The following is a 19,978-nucleotide window of genomic DNA, read 5'->3' as shown; positions in this document are numbered from 1 at the left end:
ACTATTTGGATTTGGATATTGAAATGGTATTATCTTATCTTTATAATCATGTGAATTTTTTTACTATGGTGCATTCTATAAGTTTTATAACCGTTTCCAGATTTTTGCTCTTCCCTATAGCGAACTGAACTGAGTCTGGGAACTGAACTGAGTTTTGAATCTGAACTGAGTCATTTGAAACCCCGCCCGGATTGGCGAGCCTGCACAACAGGTCCCTCAGTAGAAACTCTGACATGCTCAGCGTTGTTACCAAGGTTAAAATGCTCAAGATTGAGGACTAGTCTTAATCCTTGAAATAATATGAAACCACTTATAACTTTAATAAGTAACTGAGAAGAACGAAGAGCTACTTTCTGCATAGGTAAGAAATAATGCTAATGTGTATTAGAAACGATTAATGTTTTTCTCTTTTATTGTTACATACATAGTTTCTGATGTTTTGTTTTTCATTGGTGTGCAAAATGTCACATAATTGTTTCATTTCACAGTTTAAGGCACATTTGTCTATATAGGATACATTGTTTTCTTATTATTTGTTTGACTGGACATGTTAATTCATACTTTTGCTTTAAATTGGCAAATAGTTTAGTAGTGTTTAGGGGTATATTTTAAAACAAAACACTAATCCTAAAGCACATATTATCGATAACTATTGTGTCAAAACCTAGTGAGCTCCCTGCCCAGACAACAATCATAAGCGAATCATAGACTATGCATTCTAGCAATGCTTTCTAGGAATACATGCCAAAGTTTCAAGAGACAGAAAGTGCTTTAAAAAACAATAAACATAAAACTAAGAGGCTGTTATGAAGCGGACAGGAGACAGAGGTAAGGAAACGTTAGGGTGTTTATTGAATGACAACAAGGAGCACATGAAGGATAGCCAGGAGGATCAGGAATGATGTTGGGGTCTTCTCCTCCGTGGCTGGGTAACAGGAATACACGAGGATGGACAGCACACACCAGATACAGCTGACAGAGGATGACACAGACTTGGAAGGACTGGAAGACAGGACGATACGGGAGGACCAGGAAGACTAGGGAGGAATACAAAGAGAACAGGTAAGTAAATCGTTTGTTTAGCTGAGGATGACTACGCTGAGTGGTCGCTCAGTTGTCCGCTTTCGTCGAGACGAGCCCGGACAATGAGCGACTGGAGTGCTGTGCTTTTATCTGGTGCTCGTGAATGTGATGCAGCTGTGTGCTCATTAGAAGTCAGGTGATGGTGATCTTCGTGAGTGGGGATCGTGAGAGCCTGACCAATCCGTGACAGTACCCCCCTCCCCAGGGCCCGCTCCTGAGGGCCGACACCTCCGACGCCGTGGTGGTCTCCCTCTGCCTCTAGGCGCTGGGAACTCAGGGTGGCTCTCATGAAACTCCACCATGAGACTAGGATCGAGAATATCAGCTCTGGGAACCCATGTCCTTTCTTCGGGGCCGTACCCTTCCCAGTCCACCAGGTACTCCAACTGGCCACCACGACGTCGGGAACGCAAGATCTCCTTCACTGCGTAGACGGCTCCTTCTTCTAGGAGCAGTGGAGGAGGGGGTTCCTCTTCGTGGTCAGGCTCTGTGGAGGGAAGAACAGGATCGTGATAGGGTTTCAGGAGTGATACGTGGAATGTAGGGTGAATACGGTAGTGAGAGGGTAATTGTAGTTTGTAGGTGACGGGGTTAACCTGTTCCACGATGGTGAAGGGACCAACAAATCGGGGACTTAACTTGCGAGAGGGCAGTCGCATGCGTATGTCCCGGGTGGATAGCCACACCTTTTGTCCGGGTGTGTATCTGGGTTCTTCAGACCTTCTCCTATCGGCGGTTACCTTGCTTCGACGGACTGCCCTCTGCAGATGTTGATGAGCCTCGTCCCAGACTCTCTCGCTCTCCCGGAACCAGTGATCCACTGCGGGGACATCAGATGGTTCGCCATCCCAGGGAAAGAGCGGTGGTTGGAAGCCCAGGACGCACTGGAATGGCGTGAGTCCGGTGGAGGGTTGCCGCAGTGAATTTTGGGCATATTCTGCCCAGCCCAAATACTGGCTCCAGGAGTTCTGGTGACCACTGCAGAAGGTCCTCAGGAACCGTCCCACCTCCTGAATCTTCCTCTCTGTCTGCCCGTTGGTTTGGGGATGATATCCAGAAGAGAGGCTGACGGCCACACCTAGGAGCTTGAAGAAGGCTTTCCATAGACGTGAGATGAACTGTGGACCTCTGTCCGACACAATATCTTCTGGAATACCAAATGACCTGAAGACTTGATTAAAGATATTGTCGGCAGTTTCAAAGGCTGTGGGAAGACCTTTCAGAGGGATTAGTTTGACAAACTTTGAGAATCTATCTACTATGACTAGAATACAGGTATTACCTTCTGACGAAGGGAGGTCAGTGATAAAGTCCACTCCTAGGTGTGACCAGGGACGGTTCGGAATCGGCAAGGGATGGAGCTTTCCAGCGGGTAGATGACGTGGGCTCTTGGATTGGGCACAGTCCTTACAGCCCTGAACATATTGCCTCACATCCCTTGCCATGTTTGGCCACCAGAATCGTTGGGATACTAGCGAGAGAGTATTGTTGATCCCTGGATGTCCAGTGCCTAGCGAGGTATGTAAGGAGTGGATCAGATCTACCCGGTGTTCAGGTGGTATGAACTGCCGATGAGGAGGGCATCCCGGCGGAGCAGGAGCTTCCGGAGTGGCAACGACTGGAGGAGCGTTCCAGGTGATCGGACAAATGGAGATGTGTTCGGGAAGAATCTTCGTTGGGAGTTCTTCATGATCGTGATGCTCGTGTAAACGAGAGAGAGCGTCTGCTCTTAGATTCTTGGGTCCTGGACGATAGGAAATGGAGAAATCAAAACGTGAGAAGAAAAGTGACCATCTGGCTTGACGTGGACATAGTCTCTTGGCCTCTTTGATGTACTGGAGGTTTTTGTGATCTGTGATCACCTGGAACGGATGTTTGGCTCCCTCCAACCAGTGACGCCACTCCTCCAAGGCTAGCTTGATTGCTAGAAGCTCCCTGTCTCCTATGCTGTAATTCTGCTCCGCCGGGCTCAACTTCCGAGAGAAATAGGCACAGGGATGCAGTCGGGGCGGTGTATCATGATGTTGAGATAATACTGCCCCGACGCCGGTGGTGGATGCGTCCACTTCCACCACGAAAGGAAGATTTGGGTCAGGATGAGTCAGGAGTGGGGCCCTTGTGAACTCCTTCTTAAGAAGGCGGAAGGCTGCGGCTGCTTCTTTGGTCCACTCCAGTCCTTTGGGTTTACCCTTGAGGAGATTAGTGAGAGGTGATGTAATCCTGCTGTAGTCCTTGATAAATCGTCTATAAAAGTTAGCAAACCCAAGAAACCTCTGGAGCTCCTTAATGGAAGTGGGTTCTGACCAGGATAGAACAGCCTCAATTTTCTTCCCATCCATACGTATACCGGTTTGGTCAATGATGTATCCCAGGAAATGAATCGACTTCTGGTGGAATGAGCATTTCTCCGCTTTGAGGTAGAGGTGATGTTCTCTCAATGTGTGTAGGACCTCCGCAACGTGTTGGCGATGTTCGGCCTCACTCCGGGAGTAAATGAGGATGTCATCTATGTACACTATTACACAGTGGTGAAGAAACTCCCGGAGGACTTCATGAATGAAGTTTTGGAATACGGAGGGGGCGTTGACCAGACCGTAAGGCATGACCTCATATTCATAGTGGCCAGTAGGGGTCACGAATGCTGTCTTCCATTGGTCCCCCTCACGTATTCTTATCAGATTATACGCGCTGCGGAGGTCCAATTTAGTGAAGACTTTAGCTTCTCGGAGCTGTTCCAAAGCGGCTGGTACCAGAGGAAGGGGATATCGGTATTTTACTGTACCGTTATTTAGGACCCTGTAGTCGATGCATGGACGCAGCCCTCCGTCCTTCTTGGCCACAAAGAAGAAGCTTGAGGCGGCTGGTGATTTTGAGTGACGTATGTACCCCTGACTCAGAGCCTCCCTTATGTAATCTTCCATTGCCTGATTCTCTGGAAGCGAGAGCGGGTAGATCCTACCTCTTGGCAACTGGGCATCTGGAACTAGGTCGATCGCGCAGTCCCATGGCCGATGCGGCGGTAGCTGGGAAGCTCTCTTGGGGCAGAAGACATCATGAAAGGAGCTGTACTCCTTAGGAATGTGGATAGACTGCTTCTCAGGAGGGCTCTCGACCGATGTTGCAAACAAAGAAATGGGGTTCCGACCTTGAAGAGGGAGATTTGGAAAACAGGCAGGTGTACATCCAGATCCCCATTTCTTTATCTCTCCTGTGCCCCAAGAGATGATGGGATCGTGCTTCACCAGCCACGGGCGCCCTAGAATGATGTCCATATTTGCACCCTCCAGAACCAGAAATTGAATCCTCTCTTGATGTAACACCCCCACTTGAAGAAGGATGTCTTCGCATTGTCGATGGATACGGGTCGAAGATCGAGTGCACTGGGTTATCGGTTGTATCTGGTATATATGCGAGGACGCCTCAGTACGGAGGTGGAGTTGACGACAGAGGGATTGGGAGATGAAGTTCCCTGCTGACCCGGAGTCGATGAGGGCTGTGACAAGGAGAGAAATAGAGGCAGTAGTTATTTGTACGGTGGTAGTAAGTGGTTTACATTGTTCAATATTCGTACTGAATACACTCACTGAAGTCCGAATGGGACGAAGGGGACACTCCATACGGGTGTGTCCACTGACACCGCAGTATAGACACAGACCCCGGGTCAGCCTCCTCTGTCGTTCCGCTGATGTCAGTCTTCCAGACTCTATTATCATGGGTTCTGGTTCTGGAGAGGCTGTTGACTCAGGCGATTGGAGGAGTGCAGACGAGGGGGTGATGGTGTCCTGTTGATAGGAACGAAGACGATCGGAACATCGGAGAGAATGTTGGATGAATCTCTCCAGACCCATTGTATCATCTAATGTGGCCAGTTGGATTCGGAGAGTGGGTTCCAAGCCGAGCCGGTACGTGGTCAACAACGATCTCTCATTCCATCCACTTGCAGCTGCTAGAGTGCGAAACCGGAGAGCATATTCCTGTGTAGATAGAGTACCTTGCTTTAGATGATACAGCTGCTCTCCAGCGGCTACTTCCCCATCAGAACGTCCAAACACCTCTTTGAAATACTCCGTGAAGGTAGTGATGGAATTCATGACCGGCCCGGCTTGGTTCCAGATCGTCTCAGCCCATTTAAGTGCAGGTCCAGAGAGTAGAGATACGATGTAGGCGATCTTTGACTTATCTGTGGGATATAGAGAAGGTTGCATTTCGAATATGAGGGAACATTGTAACAGAAAACCATTGCACTCCCCCGCTCCGCCTGAGTAGGGCGCTGGTCGGGCCATGGGACTGGAAGGAAGGGCCGAAGAAGAAACTGTGGAGGCGGAAGTGCTCGGTGCTGGTGGTGCGTTGGAAAGTGGAGCTGGTGGCTGTAGAATCCGCTTCAACTGGTCCACCAGCTCTTGAAAGTGATCGGGGGTGCTCATGTTGTCGTCGTTATAGGTCCGGGCTTCTGTTATGAAGCGGACAGGAGACAGAGGTAAGGAAACGTTAGGGTGTTTATTGAATGACAACAAGGAGCACATGAAGGATAGCCAGGAGGATCAGGAATGATGTTGGGGTCTTCTCCTCCGTGGCTGGGTAACAGGAATACACGAGGATGGACAGCACACACCAGATACAGCTGACAGAGGATGACACAGACTTGGAAGGACTGGAAGACAGGACGATACGGGAGGACCAGGAAGACTAGGGAGGAATACAAAGAGAACAGGTAAGTAAATCGTTTGTTTAGCTGAGGATGACTACGCTGAGTGGTCGCTCAGTTGTCCGCTTTCGTCGAGACGAGCCCGGACAATGAGCGACTGGAGTGCTGTGCTTTTATCTGGTGCTCGTGAATGTGATGCAGCTGTGTGCTCATTAGAAGTCAGGTGATGGTGATCTTCGTGAGTGGGGATCGTGAGAGCCTGACCAATCCGTGACAGAGGCCTTGGAGCAATATACAGCAGAGCACATTGTGAGCGCTTGGTAAACACAATGGTCAGCTGAATCATGCCAGTTATTAACTTATCAAGTCTAAGAGGTTTAGTTCAGCAAGAACTGGCTCTTTGTCGGGCAGAGGTATGAATCACGGCATACTGATTTGTCAATATGACCTACCCACGTGCTGTTTTCTCCTTCTTACAGCTCATATTTTTCCATCTCACCAGAGTTTCAACATGTCAAGTGGAGTTTTGGGCCGTTTGAGCACTCTGACTTTAAGTCTGCAGCAGCTGGGTCAGTTACCACACTTGTCAAACTGGTTGCCTCGTCTGCCTAGACGTCAAGCCACAGTACACGCTTCTGAAGTGCCGAGCCTGTTTCGTGAGCCCTACATCTTGTCAGGTTATCGTCCAGTGCATCAGGAATGGCGGAGCTACTTCTACAGCCTCTTCCAATGTCACAATGAGCTGCTGAATGTGTGGACACACCTGCTGGCCATCCCCGCCGTTCTTCTGCAGTTCTCTTTTTTTGCAGGGGCGTGGGGGCTGACGCTCAATCTGACCTCTCTGCCTCTGTTCTTGTATGTGCTGTCGTCACTTACCTACCTCAGTTTTAGTGTGGCTGCCCACTTGCTGCAGTCTCACTCTGAACTGGCCCATTACTCCCTCTTCTTTGTAGACTACGTTGGTGTAGCTGTCTACCAATATGGCTGCTCATTGGGCCACTATTTTTACTGTTCTGAGGCAGAATGGAGACACAGTCTAGTTGGTGTATTGTTTCTTCCTGGTGCTGCCATGCTGGCCTGGTTGTCCTGTGCCAGTTGCTGCTACTCCAAATTCCGTTACCGCCGTCCATACCCATTCCACCGGAAGATCTGCCAGATCATTCCCACCAGCTTGGCGTACTTGCTTGATATAAGCCCCGTAGTGCACCGCCTGCTCACCAAATCTTGGGATGAGCCGGTGTTGATGTTTCACGCTATGCAAGTGGCGTTTTTCCTCTTGGCAGCTCTGTTTTTCTCGTGCCCCGTTCCTGAGCGCTTCTTTCCAGGGAGGTGTGATATTATAGGCCACGGACATCAGATCTTTCACATATTCCTGGTCTTGTGCACCATGTGCCAGCTGGAGGCAATGTTTAGAGACTTCCTAGTGCATCAGCAGTCTGTCGTAGATGCGCACGGAGAGCACTTCATCTTACTGGCCGGAGGATCCTTCTTCTTGTTGGTGTTGTGCAGCATTCTGACTGCAGTTCTGATGAGGGGAGCCGTGCAAAGACAGCTGAGGAAAAAAGACTGAACAAACATATCTGAAGATTAGGTTAGTTATGAAGTACCAAAAGGTATTTATTGATATCAATTTTCAATTGTTTTTACAGTAGTGCATTCATTATGAGAATTGTGATGGGATGTCTGTTTGCTTTTATTTTAAATCTTGAAGGTCCAATAGTGTCATTTTGAAATCCCATACTTGCCCCAAAAAATAACACAAATGTTGTCCCAAGCATGATGCCATATCAAAAGCTATTAATATGTACCATTCAGGCATTGTTTACACCTTTTGTTTGTGGATCTAATCACAAGTAAATGGTGCTAAATGGGATCAAAAACACATACAGAGCTAGTCAAAACTTATAGTGCAGATGCTTATGGAGTCAAATGCATTGGAAACGCCACAAAAACATCTACCCTCCACCTGCTGACCTCATTTTTTAAACATTAGGGCTGCACAATATTCAGCATCGATATCGCAATGTGATCATTCGCAATAGACACATTGCAGGATTTGCAATGTTGAGTTTGTATTATAATTCATCATTTGCTTGTGTTTTTTGATGCCTGATGTGATTGTAAAATGATTTTAAAAGCATTCATCCATAAGAAATTGCACCATTTGTGGCCTTAACTATGATTCATTATTTCATTTGTATTTTTATCATTCAATTACTGTACTTGAATACTGTTAGACTCTGGAAATGATAAAACACTTTATTTTTGTTGTATCTTTTTCTTGATTGTATTTATAGATTAGTATGCATGAAAATACAACACATGCTAATACAGAAATGCACAGTAAATAGCACAGACCACAACGAAAATGTGTCAGGGGACCCCGATAAGCTTATAGATTGTTTATTAGATTTTATCGAGATGCAAATAGTAAACATTAATCAATCTCTGACTGAAAACATGCATGAAAATATTCACAACACATACATAAATGCACCGCAAATACATACCACAGACCACAACAACAATGTATCAGGGAAATTTATAGATTGTTTATTAGATTTTATGGAGATGCAGAATCATCCCAGCTGATCTAACATTATAAATTCTTTCCAAATAGAGATTTTAGGTCATCTGGTGAAAGGGTATTCATATTGCAATATATATCGCAAAATACAAAAATATCACATTTTTGCTAGATTTTTCCAATATCGTGCAGCCCTATTAAACATTACAGGATGTGCTGTTGAAACAAGCTAGCAAGATGGGATTTAAACTTGCCTGTAAATTTGCCCATAAAGACCCTTCCCTTAACAAATCAGGAAAGTAGTCACAGAAAATGCATTAAAACACCAGGCGTAAGTGAGAATGTGTCCCCCTCATGTAATTGTAAGGATTGTGCAAAAAATATTATCAGACATTCTGTGAAAATTTCCTTGCTCTGTTAAATATCATTTGGGAAATATTTAAAAAAGAAAAAAACTCAAAGGGGGGCTAATAATTCTGACTGTAACGTTATGCATCTTAATGCATTTTAATACCAGGTGTAAATAGGGCCCTTTGTAATAATATGTGCATAAATAAAAATATAAACAGCTTTTCCTACTTGAATGAACCAGAAAAAATGTTGAGTGAGAATCTTGATTTTGTTCATAATGGATTGATTGGAATGTTGGAGTGTTGTGGTTGTTTTATTGGTTAATCCGGTTGTCCCACCTTTGTACCAGTATACATGAGATTAAGTTATTTGATTAAAGGTACATTAATTAAAACACAGTGTGTATGGATAAGTAATTAACAAAAGTGCAACAGTGCAATACTGCGTGAAGAAAATAGTCATTGTACTCGTCACAGAATAGTTTTTCAGGAATGTCTTGTTATCAACCGTAGTACCTTTTTTAATTTGCAGAGCACTCATTTTTTATAATCTTTTATTATCATTAATATTACTATTTCATTTCCTTCACTTATTCTTTATTTCATTGAACACTATATTCATTCATTCTTTTGACTTCGGCTGAGTCCCTTTATTCTTCAGGGGTCACCACAGCAGAATGAACTGCCAATTTATCCAGCATAAGTTTTACGCAGCGGATGCCCTTCTAGCTGCAACCCAAGTACTGGAAAATTAACACTTTATTCATTCTACCAATTAATTTTGTGTTATTATTATTTTAGTTTCCGGGCAGTGGAAACTTATAATAGTTAGAGTCTAGTTTGGCTAGACAAACTAGACTCTAACTATTCTAAGTTTCCACTGCCTGGAAACTAAAAATAATAACAAAAATATTTTTTCATTCATTCATGCATTCATTCATTCATTCATTCATTCATTCATTTTCTTTTCGGCTTAGTCCCTTTATTAATCTGGGGTCGCCACAGTGGAATGAACCGCCAAAGTCTCTTTTCAATAAGATAAAAAACGAAACAATTGCGTGTTAAAAGACATTTTAAGACGTTTGAGTGTTTGGAAGAAGTCCTATACGTTTGGGAACGCTCATGGTCACTTACGTGTGGGATGTTCTTTTTCTCTTGCTTTCTGTTTGGGAAGCTGTCTTGGGGTGGGTTAGGTTCAACGAGTTTGTTTCATATTAAAATTTGTTCATGTTTCTGGGTGCTATTGTGTACTGTTGTTAGAAACATCTCAGAAGAAAGACATCAGTTGTTTTATATATTAAACAATGCGATAAGCCTGGGACATAGCAGATTATCTACAGTGAACTTTGTGAACTGGAATGTAAAAGGGGTTAGCCATGTATACCTGTTCTCCAGCAGCTTCATTGGCTACCGGTTAGGTTACATATTGATTTTAAGACTCTGATTTTAACTTATAAAGCAGTCCATAGGCTAGCTCCTGATTACATCTGTGATCTTGTGACACTTTCTACTCCTGCTCGCAGTCTTTGCTCTGCTTCGGGTCTTACCCTGTTTCAGCCACACCACAGACTTAACACCATGGGTGGTAGGGCTTTTTCTTAGCGTGCGCCAAAATTATGGAATGCATTACCCATTACCATTAGGAATGCTATGTCACTGGGCTGTTTTAAGAAGCTTCTTAAGACTCACCTCTTTAGTAGTGTTTTTAATGTGTGATCTATTGTTTTCTTACTTATTGTTATCTTACTTATATCATTAAGCGCAATAAGGTCCTTTCCCATTTAAAGAGGTTGGAGGCTGATATAGCCTATAATTTCAAGAAACTCATTTAATATCAGCTGACCATTATATACAAACAATAGTAATTGTCTATTCTGATTTCCTAGTAAGTTTAATGTCCCAATAATAACTCTTATTTGTGTCTTTTTAAAGGGTAAAAGTGAAAGCTTTTGTACAATCTTTTCAGAGTGCAGATATGAGCCTCAAGTGTTTTACTTTTTGACTATCAAATACTTTTACTAATGGTCCCGAACACAACAACTAAGTGGGTTTTTCCCTTAAATGAATTCGCTGCTGAGGATAATCTACCACTTAGCCGACATTCCTCTGAGATCCAGTACTGTATGTCTTTGCATAACTGGCCTATTTACTTGAAAACGGTTTGGAATGTGCAACATAAGGCAAAAAAAAAACATTCAAATTAAGGAGCAAAGCTGGATTTGGCCCAAATTAGAAAGAGGGAGAGGGTAATGTGAATGGGAGGGTAATGGGAACAAAGAGGCTACTTTTATTTGCACACAGCATAGTCTGGGCAGTGTTGTTGCGATGCAAGAACGAATCAACTCTTGTTTGCTCAAGAACATTCACACAGAACTAACAGAAAAAACATCTAGCCAAACACTTTGTTGTCAGGATGTACAGGATGCCAGAAAACACTGGAAATCTGGCATTCCGAATCCCAATAAAACATTGTGACATAAAATATTTGCTGGTTATCTCATTATTAGCACACATTTTAGCACTTTTTAAGGACCTTTTTGATGGATGTAAACAATAACATCAGTCATAATGTATTTCCTGTTTTACATTTAGAAATCCCATAGCTTCTAAGAATCCAAAAGGTCCACATATTGATAAATAATGTTATGGCAGCCGTTTTAACATTAAGATATAATTAAACTGCCTCTTGTTACAGTTAATATGAAATAGTTTGGTAACAAGCAGGGAATGCACATGCAGCCACAATGAAATGGTCTATAGTCTCCACTAATTCACAAGTACTGAAATGTATTCTCTCCCCCTTCTATGTAAGACTGTATTTATTTTGCCTAATAAATCATTTCTACCTCAGTGGGGGAACAATTAAAAGGGTTGATACAATTCAATTTGGGGTGAATTAACCATTAACGCAAATGTGCATTTGTACGTTTCTGACTGACTGATTTGTACTTCAATAAATGTTTACATTACGATCTATTCTAACAAATCTTTGGTGAGTGTTGATTGTAGTTTGATGACAAACAAGTTTGAAGTGTCTTCTTAGTTATTAAAGCATCGTTGTGTTGTGTGATATAAACGAGTAGTATTTGCAGGAAGATAAAACACTTCAGGGAAACTTTAGCCTCTTTTGTCCATTAGGGGGCAGCAGTGTTCCGTTCAAAAACTGAAGTATATACATTTTTTCATTATCATTATTATTTTTTAAATCTCATTTCACAAAAGTTCCCTTTAATTCTACAGTATGCAAAGAAAAAAATAACTGGAAGTGAAATGCAAATGAAGTGAATTGTATTGAGGAATTTATATGGAGACATGGATCAGGCACTGGAAAGGCTGGAATTTAGTATGAGGAAGTGTGACTTGTCAAGTCCATGTAGGATCAGTGTGTTGCTGCCGGTAAAGACAAGATGATGACAGATGAACTAGGATCCTATATCTGAGATCAAAGGTAAGGATATATTCTCATTTATTAATATTATTATCGTTTTAAGAACCCAGTATAACACTTTATACTCTTTAATTCCTAAGAATATGTGCTTGTTACTTTAATTATTAATATTTATATTTATTTGAAAGTTTTGTGTACATGCTAAAAATGCTGGGCTGTTATAACTCAAGCAATAATGGGACAAATCTGATCAAACCCAATGTTCAGGTTAATTTTGTTCAACTAAATTTAAATGACACTTTTTAACACAATTGTCCATATTAAACCCAGCATTTTTAGAGTGTAACTAATTTACCGTAGACTTTTAACAGTTTTTATTATTATTTTTAAAAATGATTACAATGATAGCATTTTTAAAATAGTTATTTGTGAAATTTAAGGATCTCTTGACTGTTTATGTTAACAAGGAATAGAGGTGTGACTTGTACAAGTACTCACCTGTGTAATCGTTGTGTTTCTGAGAAGCACAATACGCGCTTATATTTGCTTTCCTTACATAAATTTCATACTTTTTCATAATATAAACTTATAGCTTCTTTAGTTCTCCTCTTTTCATCATTACAGACTCTGGATGAAGAGCGATGGCTCCATCGGAGGAGGGTCTGATCACCTGGTTATCAAGCTTTTCTTCCTCCCTTCAGATCAGCATTGTGTCAGCCCTCTTCATCATCATTTATGTCACACTCCACAGCCTTTGTGCAAGCTGTTACAAGTAAGCCTTTTATTTTCTCTCTCTCATATATATTTACAGGTGTATTATTCGTTATCACATCTTGTGCTGATCTGAAACACACACCCAGGAGAAGGGAGTGATTGAGACAGAATGCTGTGAGTAAATGGGTGGAATGTGCAATGACAGGTTAAGATGTCACACACAATGAGTAACATTAATGTTTGTGATAATGTAGTAAAAAGCAGAGACCTGTTTGTCAACTCCAGCACACTTTCTGTCAATGTAAATCAGGGAAAAATTATATTGACTGATAACATCACAACATGCAAAACTATGTAAACAAACAGGACATGTGAAATATAGTGGATTTTTCTTTTTATGTTTTTCAGTTTGTCCGATAGTGAACCCTCCAGGCATTTGGATAGGAGAGATAATACAAATATCCCATCGGCAGTTCCTCAAAACGTAAGAGACAGATATTAGACACCATTAATGCTTGAATTCATACATGTATCAGTATTATTCTTGGCTCTTGATATGATGGAATGTCATTCAGCATTGAAGTGCACTGTAAAATGATATGTAAATAATGTGATTTTTCTGTAGGCAAGGCAAGTTTATTTATATAGCACATTTCATACACAATGGTAATTCAAGGTGCTTTACATAAGCAACAATAAAAACAATAAAAATGATTAACAGAATTAAAAGTGATTAAAAGTGATTAAAAATTTTAAAAAAGTTTAAAATGTGTTAAAACAGGTTATAGATGAATAAAAGAGAAAAGAAAGACATAATAGTGCGATCTGTCGGACGTAGCACAGTGCTCATTCAGTAAAGGCACAGCTAAACAGAAGTGTTTTCAGTCTTGATTTGAATGTGCCTAATGTTAGAGCACATCTGATCATTTCTGGACGCTGATTCCAGCAGCGAGGGGCGAAGTAGCTGAAAGCCGATTCACCCTGCTTTGACTGAACTTTTAAAAATTTCTAATTTACTTGATCTTAATGATCTGAGTGATCTGTTAGGTTTCATTGGTTTGAGGTCAGTGAGCATAAGTGTAATATATTGATGTGCTAGGCTATTTAGTGATTTATAGACAAGTAGTAATACTTTAAAATCTATTCTGAATGTAACTGGGAGCCAGTGTATGTAAAGACCTGAAGACAGGTGTGATGTGCTCTGATTTCCTGGTTCTGGTCAGAATCCTGGCCGCAGCGTTCTGGATGAGCAGTAACTGTGTGAATGTATTTTTGGGAAGGCCAGTGAGGAGTCACAGTAATCCACCCTGCTGCTGATAAAAGCATAAACAAGTTTCTCTAAGTCCTCACTGGAAACAAAACATCAAGTTCTTGCCATGTTTTTGAGATGATAGTCTGCTGATTAAGTTAGTGTTTTTACATGACTACTGAAACTCAGATCTGACTCCAGAGTCACACCAAGGTTCTTGACCTTTTTTTTGTTGTTTGACCTTTAGAGCCAAGGTACGCATTCACCTTGAGAACCTCATATCTGTTCCCAAATGCAATGACTTCAGTTTTCTCTTTGTTTAACTAAAGAAAGTTTTGGCACATCCAACTGTTCATTTAATCAATGCACTGGCAGAGGGTGTCAATGGGGCTGTAGTCATTTGGCAATAGGGCTATGTAGATCTGAGTGTCATCAGCATAGCTGTGGTAGTAGATTTGGTTCTTTCTCATTATTTGGCTCAGAGGGAGCATGTATAGGTTGAACAGGAGAGATGCCGGAATTGAACCTTGTGGGACTCCACATGTCATTGGTGTCCACCGAAATCAGCTTATTTTGTTCAAATCAAAATATTATCTAGCTTAAGAAATAATCATGTCAACTTCATTAGGGTACAAGAGTTAAATAATGCAGAAATCATTTATTTAGCTAACAACTACACATATACACTTTTAGTGTTGTCTAATATATATGTAATTTAGAAAATGTACTCTTTTGTTTTACAGGAATCTGAAAGCAAAACAGGTTAATTTTTCTCCTAAATTAGATTTTTAACTAAATCTGTGGTCCATGTTGATTCGTAAAACTGCAGGTCATTGGGTTCCAGCACTTTGAGAGTAAAATAAATAAATAAACCATTTCAGGCAAAACAAAATGAAAACCCATGATGGCTCCTATTGATACACTGAGATCTGAATGAAAAACTGAACAAGCTTGGGTTCCAGACTGTCATAGAGGCAGGACTGATTAAAGATAAGAGTAATGTAAATAATGCACTATTTCTTCAATGTATTAAAATGTATTAATCTTGTTTTACCTGTATTTTTTTTGACTCTCAATGTTCTAAAAGCCAACGACTTGCAACATCTTCTTTAACACTGAAGAGAAAAAAAAGTTAAAAATGAATGAGGAATTATTTAAAAACAAAAAATAAAAAATGCTCCAAAACAACAATTTTTGATTCCACAAAGAACCACTATTCAAGTGTGTGTGTGTGTGTATATATATATATATATATATATATATATATATATATATATATATATATATATATATATATATATATATATATATATATATATATATATATATATATATAATATTAATGGCTCTTCTAGGAACTGTAGATACAATAAATAAACTTTATTTTGGATTTGACCCCTAGCAAATACCTAGATTCAACCTTATGTTAAATCATGTATGACTACTGGTTAATATATTTTTTCAGCAATAATTTCAGCATTGATATTGCAATGAACACCTTTGCAACTGTCACATTGCAGGATCTTCAGTATCAAAATCATATTAGGAAATAAGGCCCAGGGAAAATGAATGAATGAATTTGCATTTGTTATTTTTTTCTCTGTTAAACATATTAAATGAGTTCAAAGCATACAGGCACAAGAAATTATAACATTTAACAAAGATTAATTAAATGCAATTTAACTGAGAAGTATTTTCTACATTCAAATATTGATATTCAATATTTATATTTCAAATATATGCCAGACTGCCATTAAGTCATCCCAGGAACATAAAGCACTACTTTTTTTCATTTGTATGTTTTTAAATATAGTTTATAGTTTATAATTTTAACCAGTCTATAGTTATTAATGCAGATGGACTCACCTATAAAATCCTCCCAACAATTCTGAAATAATAAATTCTTCAGAAATAGAGTTATTCAATCCATCTGGTGAAATATATATCACAATGCATATTGCAAAAAATATTGCAATGTCATTTTTCCCAATACCATGCAGCCCTATACTGATGGCAGATTGCTTGAAGAAAATGTTATTTTTCCTGCGTTGAGACTGCTGAACCATATCCATCCTATTATGGTCAATTAAAATCATTTAGTGGTAAATTGCAGGGAATCCGCAAGAGAGGACAAGCTATTTCCATAGAGTTGCTGGATTAATCTTCTAAAGGAAATTACACTGTAATGGAGAGCACAGAAAGCTACTGATGCAAAAAAAGTGTTGTTTTTTTTAAAGGACTGACATAAGTCGTGAAATGGAGGAAAACTTATCAAAAGAATAAACAAATTATTATTTGATATGAAATAATAGACAGACAGATTGATTGACAGACAGAGACAGACACCCAGATGAATAGATAGATAGACAGACAGACAGACAGACAGACAGACAGACAGACAGACAGACAGACAGACAGACAGACAGACAGACAGACAGACAGACAGACAGATAAATAAATAAATAGATGATAGACAGACAGACAGAGACAGACACCCAGATGAATAGATAGATAGATAGACAGACAGACAGACAGACAGATAAATAAATAGATGATAGATAGACAGACAGAGATAGACACACCAGATAACCAAACTGATATATAGACAGATATATAGTCAGACAGACGGATAGATAGACTGACAGAGACAGACTCCCAGATGCACAGACTGATACGTAGACAGATAGATATATAGACTGATATATAGTCAGACAGACAAACAGATAGATACATATAGATTCATCATTTTGTTTATTTGTATAGCGCTTTTACAATGTAGATTGTGTTAAAGCAGCTTCACATTGAAGATTATAATGAATTGAAACAGTGTAGTTCAGTTTACAGAGTTTAAGTTCAGTTTAGATTGGTTCAGTTCAGTTTAATAATATTTATTTAGTAAATATTTACTGCTGAGAGTCCAAACACTGAAGAGTAATCCATCAATGCGCAGTTCTACAAGTCTCAAACTATGCAAGCCAGTGGCAACAACATATAGATGATAGATAGACAGACAGAGACAGACACCCAGATGAACAGACTGATATATAGACAGATATATAGTCAGACAGATGGATAGATAGACTGACAGACATACAGATATATATATATATATATATATATATATATATATATATATATATATATTTATATATATATATATATATATATATATATATATATATATATATATATATATATATATATATATATATATATATAGATATAGATATAGATATAGATGGATGGATGGATGGATGGATGGATGGATGGATGGATGGATGGATGGACAGATATACATACAGACAGACAGATAGACAGAGGCAGACTCTCAGATTAACAGACTGATCTATAGACAGACAGATGGATGGATGGACAAATGGACAGATTTTTTGGTTGATTAATAGACGGATAGATAGAGAGACAGTCAGACAGACAGACAGATAAATTCTCAGAAATGTATCTTCTATTTTGCAGATAGCTTTGCCGCAGAGTGCCGAATGCATGCCATCTGCCACAGATCGAGCTGATCATACATTACCCATCCTGGAGGCTGAACTGAATGAGGAAAATCCTTATGAATGCATCAGTGAGCCTCCATTACAGCCTGACAACGCTGAAGAGCAGAATAAGAGCCCTTCCCCAGCAATGACAAAGCCTGATGATAATCACTCCATCTCAGCCTTCAGCAGACCAGTAAACAAGCCTCTCACTTCAGCTGACAGCCAGAGACACTCACAGCCCAGTGCTGTTTACGCCTCAGTCAACTGGAAAACCAAAAGCCAGAAGAGCATTACACCTCGGTGTTATGCAGATACTGAGCTCGATATGAGGGAAACTGTTAGGGAGGCTCTTCCTCCCATTCCAGACAAACATTTCTAGTTTTAATAGATTAATTTGAAATTAAATTTTTTAAGATACACATTTTGCATAAAGACATACACAAATAATGTATTTAATGCTTATCTGAAACATTTGGAATAATAAATATATCTGTTCCAACAAGACCCAACGATGTAAAACTGTTTAAAGGAAGCCAAGCGTGTCTGGGTTATTGTAGGTCAGCGTGAGTCACATGACATGATGCCTCGAGCCAATACCCAGACTGGATTGAGAGACTGAAACCCAACATGCTTGTGCTGTCCAGACGACCTAAAATCCCCTTTTGGAGGATGAAGTCCGTCCGCCACGGCTGCCGACAGAAGAAAGCTTATAATCCCCAGACATCATTACATGATGAGCGGTTTCTTCTAAATCTCTGTTTGCAAATAGACAAAGCTGAATATTTAGCAAATGGAGCAAACAATGTAGGTGAAAGGTGATACACCAGTGCAAACTGCAGATCGCTGACTAAACTGCACTTTTCACTGTACATGACAAGTGTTATGCATTCATTCTGCAGTGCATACTTTTTGTTGTCATATATTTATTGTTTGTTTATGAATTTGGACTGATTTAAGATAAATGCTGATAGGGGAGAGCGGGCACACAGTAACACTTTTTAGTTTTGGTCAGATAATAAACAAAGTATTGGGGTTAGACAAACCATTAGTTTTTTACCAACAAAGCACAAGCCTCTCCTACAAATGAGCATTGAAAGTATGATCGCCGGACCTATGGTTTCTGTGCAGTATTGCCAAAAGTGCCAGGAGTAAAAATGTTACAATTTACCCCACCTGCGGGGCAAGTTGTAACAGACAGGGGGTTAGTTGTAACACATGCTTAAAAAGGCAGATTACACACAGTTAATTTATATTTAGTTTATTTTAAATATTAGCTATATTTTCTCTGTTCCTAGCTCAATTTATTGTTTATTCTACATAACACAGTATGTTTATTTATCTATTGGATAAACGCATTTGGATTTATTTGGATTGTTATCCATTATTATACAATGCATTTATTTTTGTAGTATTAGCAATAAAAATATTTTTTGTCAATCAAAAAAAAAAACAATTCTATTTAAAATCATTTTATTTAAAAAGTTCTCAACATTACACTCAAAATTAAAAAATATTGTGTTAGTTTAATTGGTGTTCAACAATGTGTGGCTTAATTGTAACACCCTGTTACAACTAACCCTGCTGTTTTCTTCAAAACAGGCTGGCAGTCAGTCACTGTGTTTTTTTACATCTTTCAAAATGGTTTCATCTTTTAGCATAGAAGATGGTGATCACAACAATATAAGATTTCACATTCATACTTTCACAGATTTTTTTAAAATAAAAAATATTGGACTATAATAAAAAATACTTTTATGCTGCAAAAATGGTTTCTCCTGTGTTTCTCATCTGAATTCTGCCGAACTTTTTTAATAAATGACAGGAAGACGTCTGCCAACACTGTGGTGAAAACCTCTGAAGCGTGCCACGGTTAACCCCGAGCAAATACCTTAAAATTCTGTGTTACATTTAACCCCGCGTTACTTTGTGCCCCGCGCTCCCCTATTTGTAAATATAATTTTCTATTTAATTCATAAAGTTCATCTATCTATCTATCTATCTATCTATCTATCTATCTATCTATCTATCTATCTATCTATCTATCTATCTATCTATCTATCTATCTATCTATCTATCTATCTATCTATCTATCTATCTATCTATCTATCTATCTATCTATCTATCTATCTATCTATCTATCTATCTGTCTGTCTGTCTATTTAGCCTATATGTCTGTTTGGGCTTTCTAAATATAAAAAATTATGTGGAATATGGAATATTTCTTGTACTCAGGGTCGAACTTAACCAATGAGCAATGTAAGCAGCCGCTATAGGGCCCCGGGGTATTAAGGGGCCCCGACCATTGCCAGGAAGCCTATATTACAGTTTTTCTCAGTGGCTTTGGTGCATTTCTCACAACACTATTTACATTTGCACAACAGTTTATGCATTTCTCAAAACAATTAGTCATTTGTGCACATCACAGTAGCAGTTTCTCATTCCTTCCAACAAATTGCAAATGCATTTGGACATGCATAAGTTGCTTTTATACAACTCTCTGCTTTTTCATAACATTATCATCC

At 39.7% G+C, this 19,978-nt stretch overlaps 2 protein-coding genes across 4 annotated transcripts; both read left to right on the top strand.

The window, feature by feature from the left end:
- Window positions 1-221: 221 nt before the first annotated feature.
- Window positions 222-8,979, top strand: paqr8 (progestin and adipoQ receptor family member VIII). 2 transcript variants are annotated; one of them, XM_056445377.1, is made up of 2 exons: window positions 222-361; window positions 6,231-8,979. In XM_056445377.1, exon 2 carries the CDS (start codon window positions 6,240-6,242, stop codon window positions 7,296-7,298), a length of 1,059 nt encoding a protein of 352 aa, XP_056301352.1. In that variant the 5' UTR covers window positions 222-361; window positions 6,231-6,239; the 3' UTR covers window positions 7,299-8,979. The 2 variants fall into 2 exon arrangements, with proteins under 2 accessions (XP_056301352.1, XP_056301351.1); XM_056445376.1 differs by having other exon boundaries at window positions 6,208-8,979.
- Window positions 8,980-11,912: 2,933 nt separating this feature from the next.
- On the top strand, window positions 11,913-19,500 carry LOC130213633 (uncharacterized). Of its 2 annotated transcripts, none has more exons than XM_056445379.1 (4): window positions 11,913-12,053; window positions 12,595-12,765; window positions 13,116-13,191; window positions 17,431-19,500. In XM_056445379.1, exons 2-4 carry the CDS (start codon window positions 12,635-12,637, stop codon window positions 17,833-17,835), a joined length of 612 nt encoding a protein of 203 aa, XP_056301354.1. In that variant the 5' UTR covers window positions 11,913-12,053; window positions 12,595-12,634; the 3' UTR covers window positions 17,836-19,500. The 2 variants fall into 2 exon arrangements, with proteins under 2 accessions (XP_056301354.1, XP_056301353.1); XM_056445378.1 differs by having other exon boundaries at window positions 11,915-12,053; window positions 12,618-12,765.
- The last annotated feature ends 478 nt before the right edge of the window (window positions 19,501-19,978 follow it).

This window comes from Danio aesculapii, chromosome 20 (assembly GCF_903798145.1).
Source record: "Danio aesculapii chromosome 20, fDanAes4.1, whole genome shotgun sequence".
Taxonomy (NCBI): Eukaryota; Metazoa; Chordata; class Actinopteri; order Cypriniformes; family Danionidae; genus Danio; species Danio aesculapii.
Note: the sequence above shows the minus strand (reverse complement) of the source record. Positions and strands in the feature narration are given on the sequence as shown.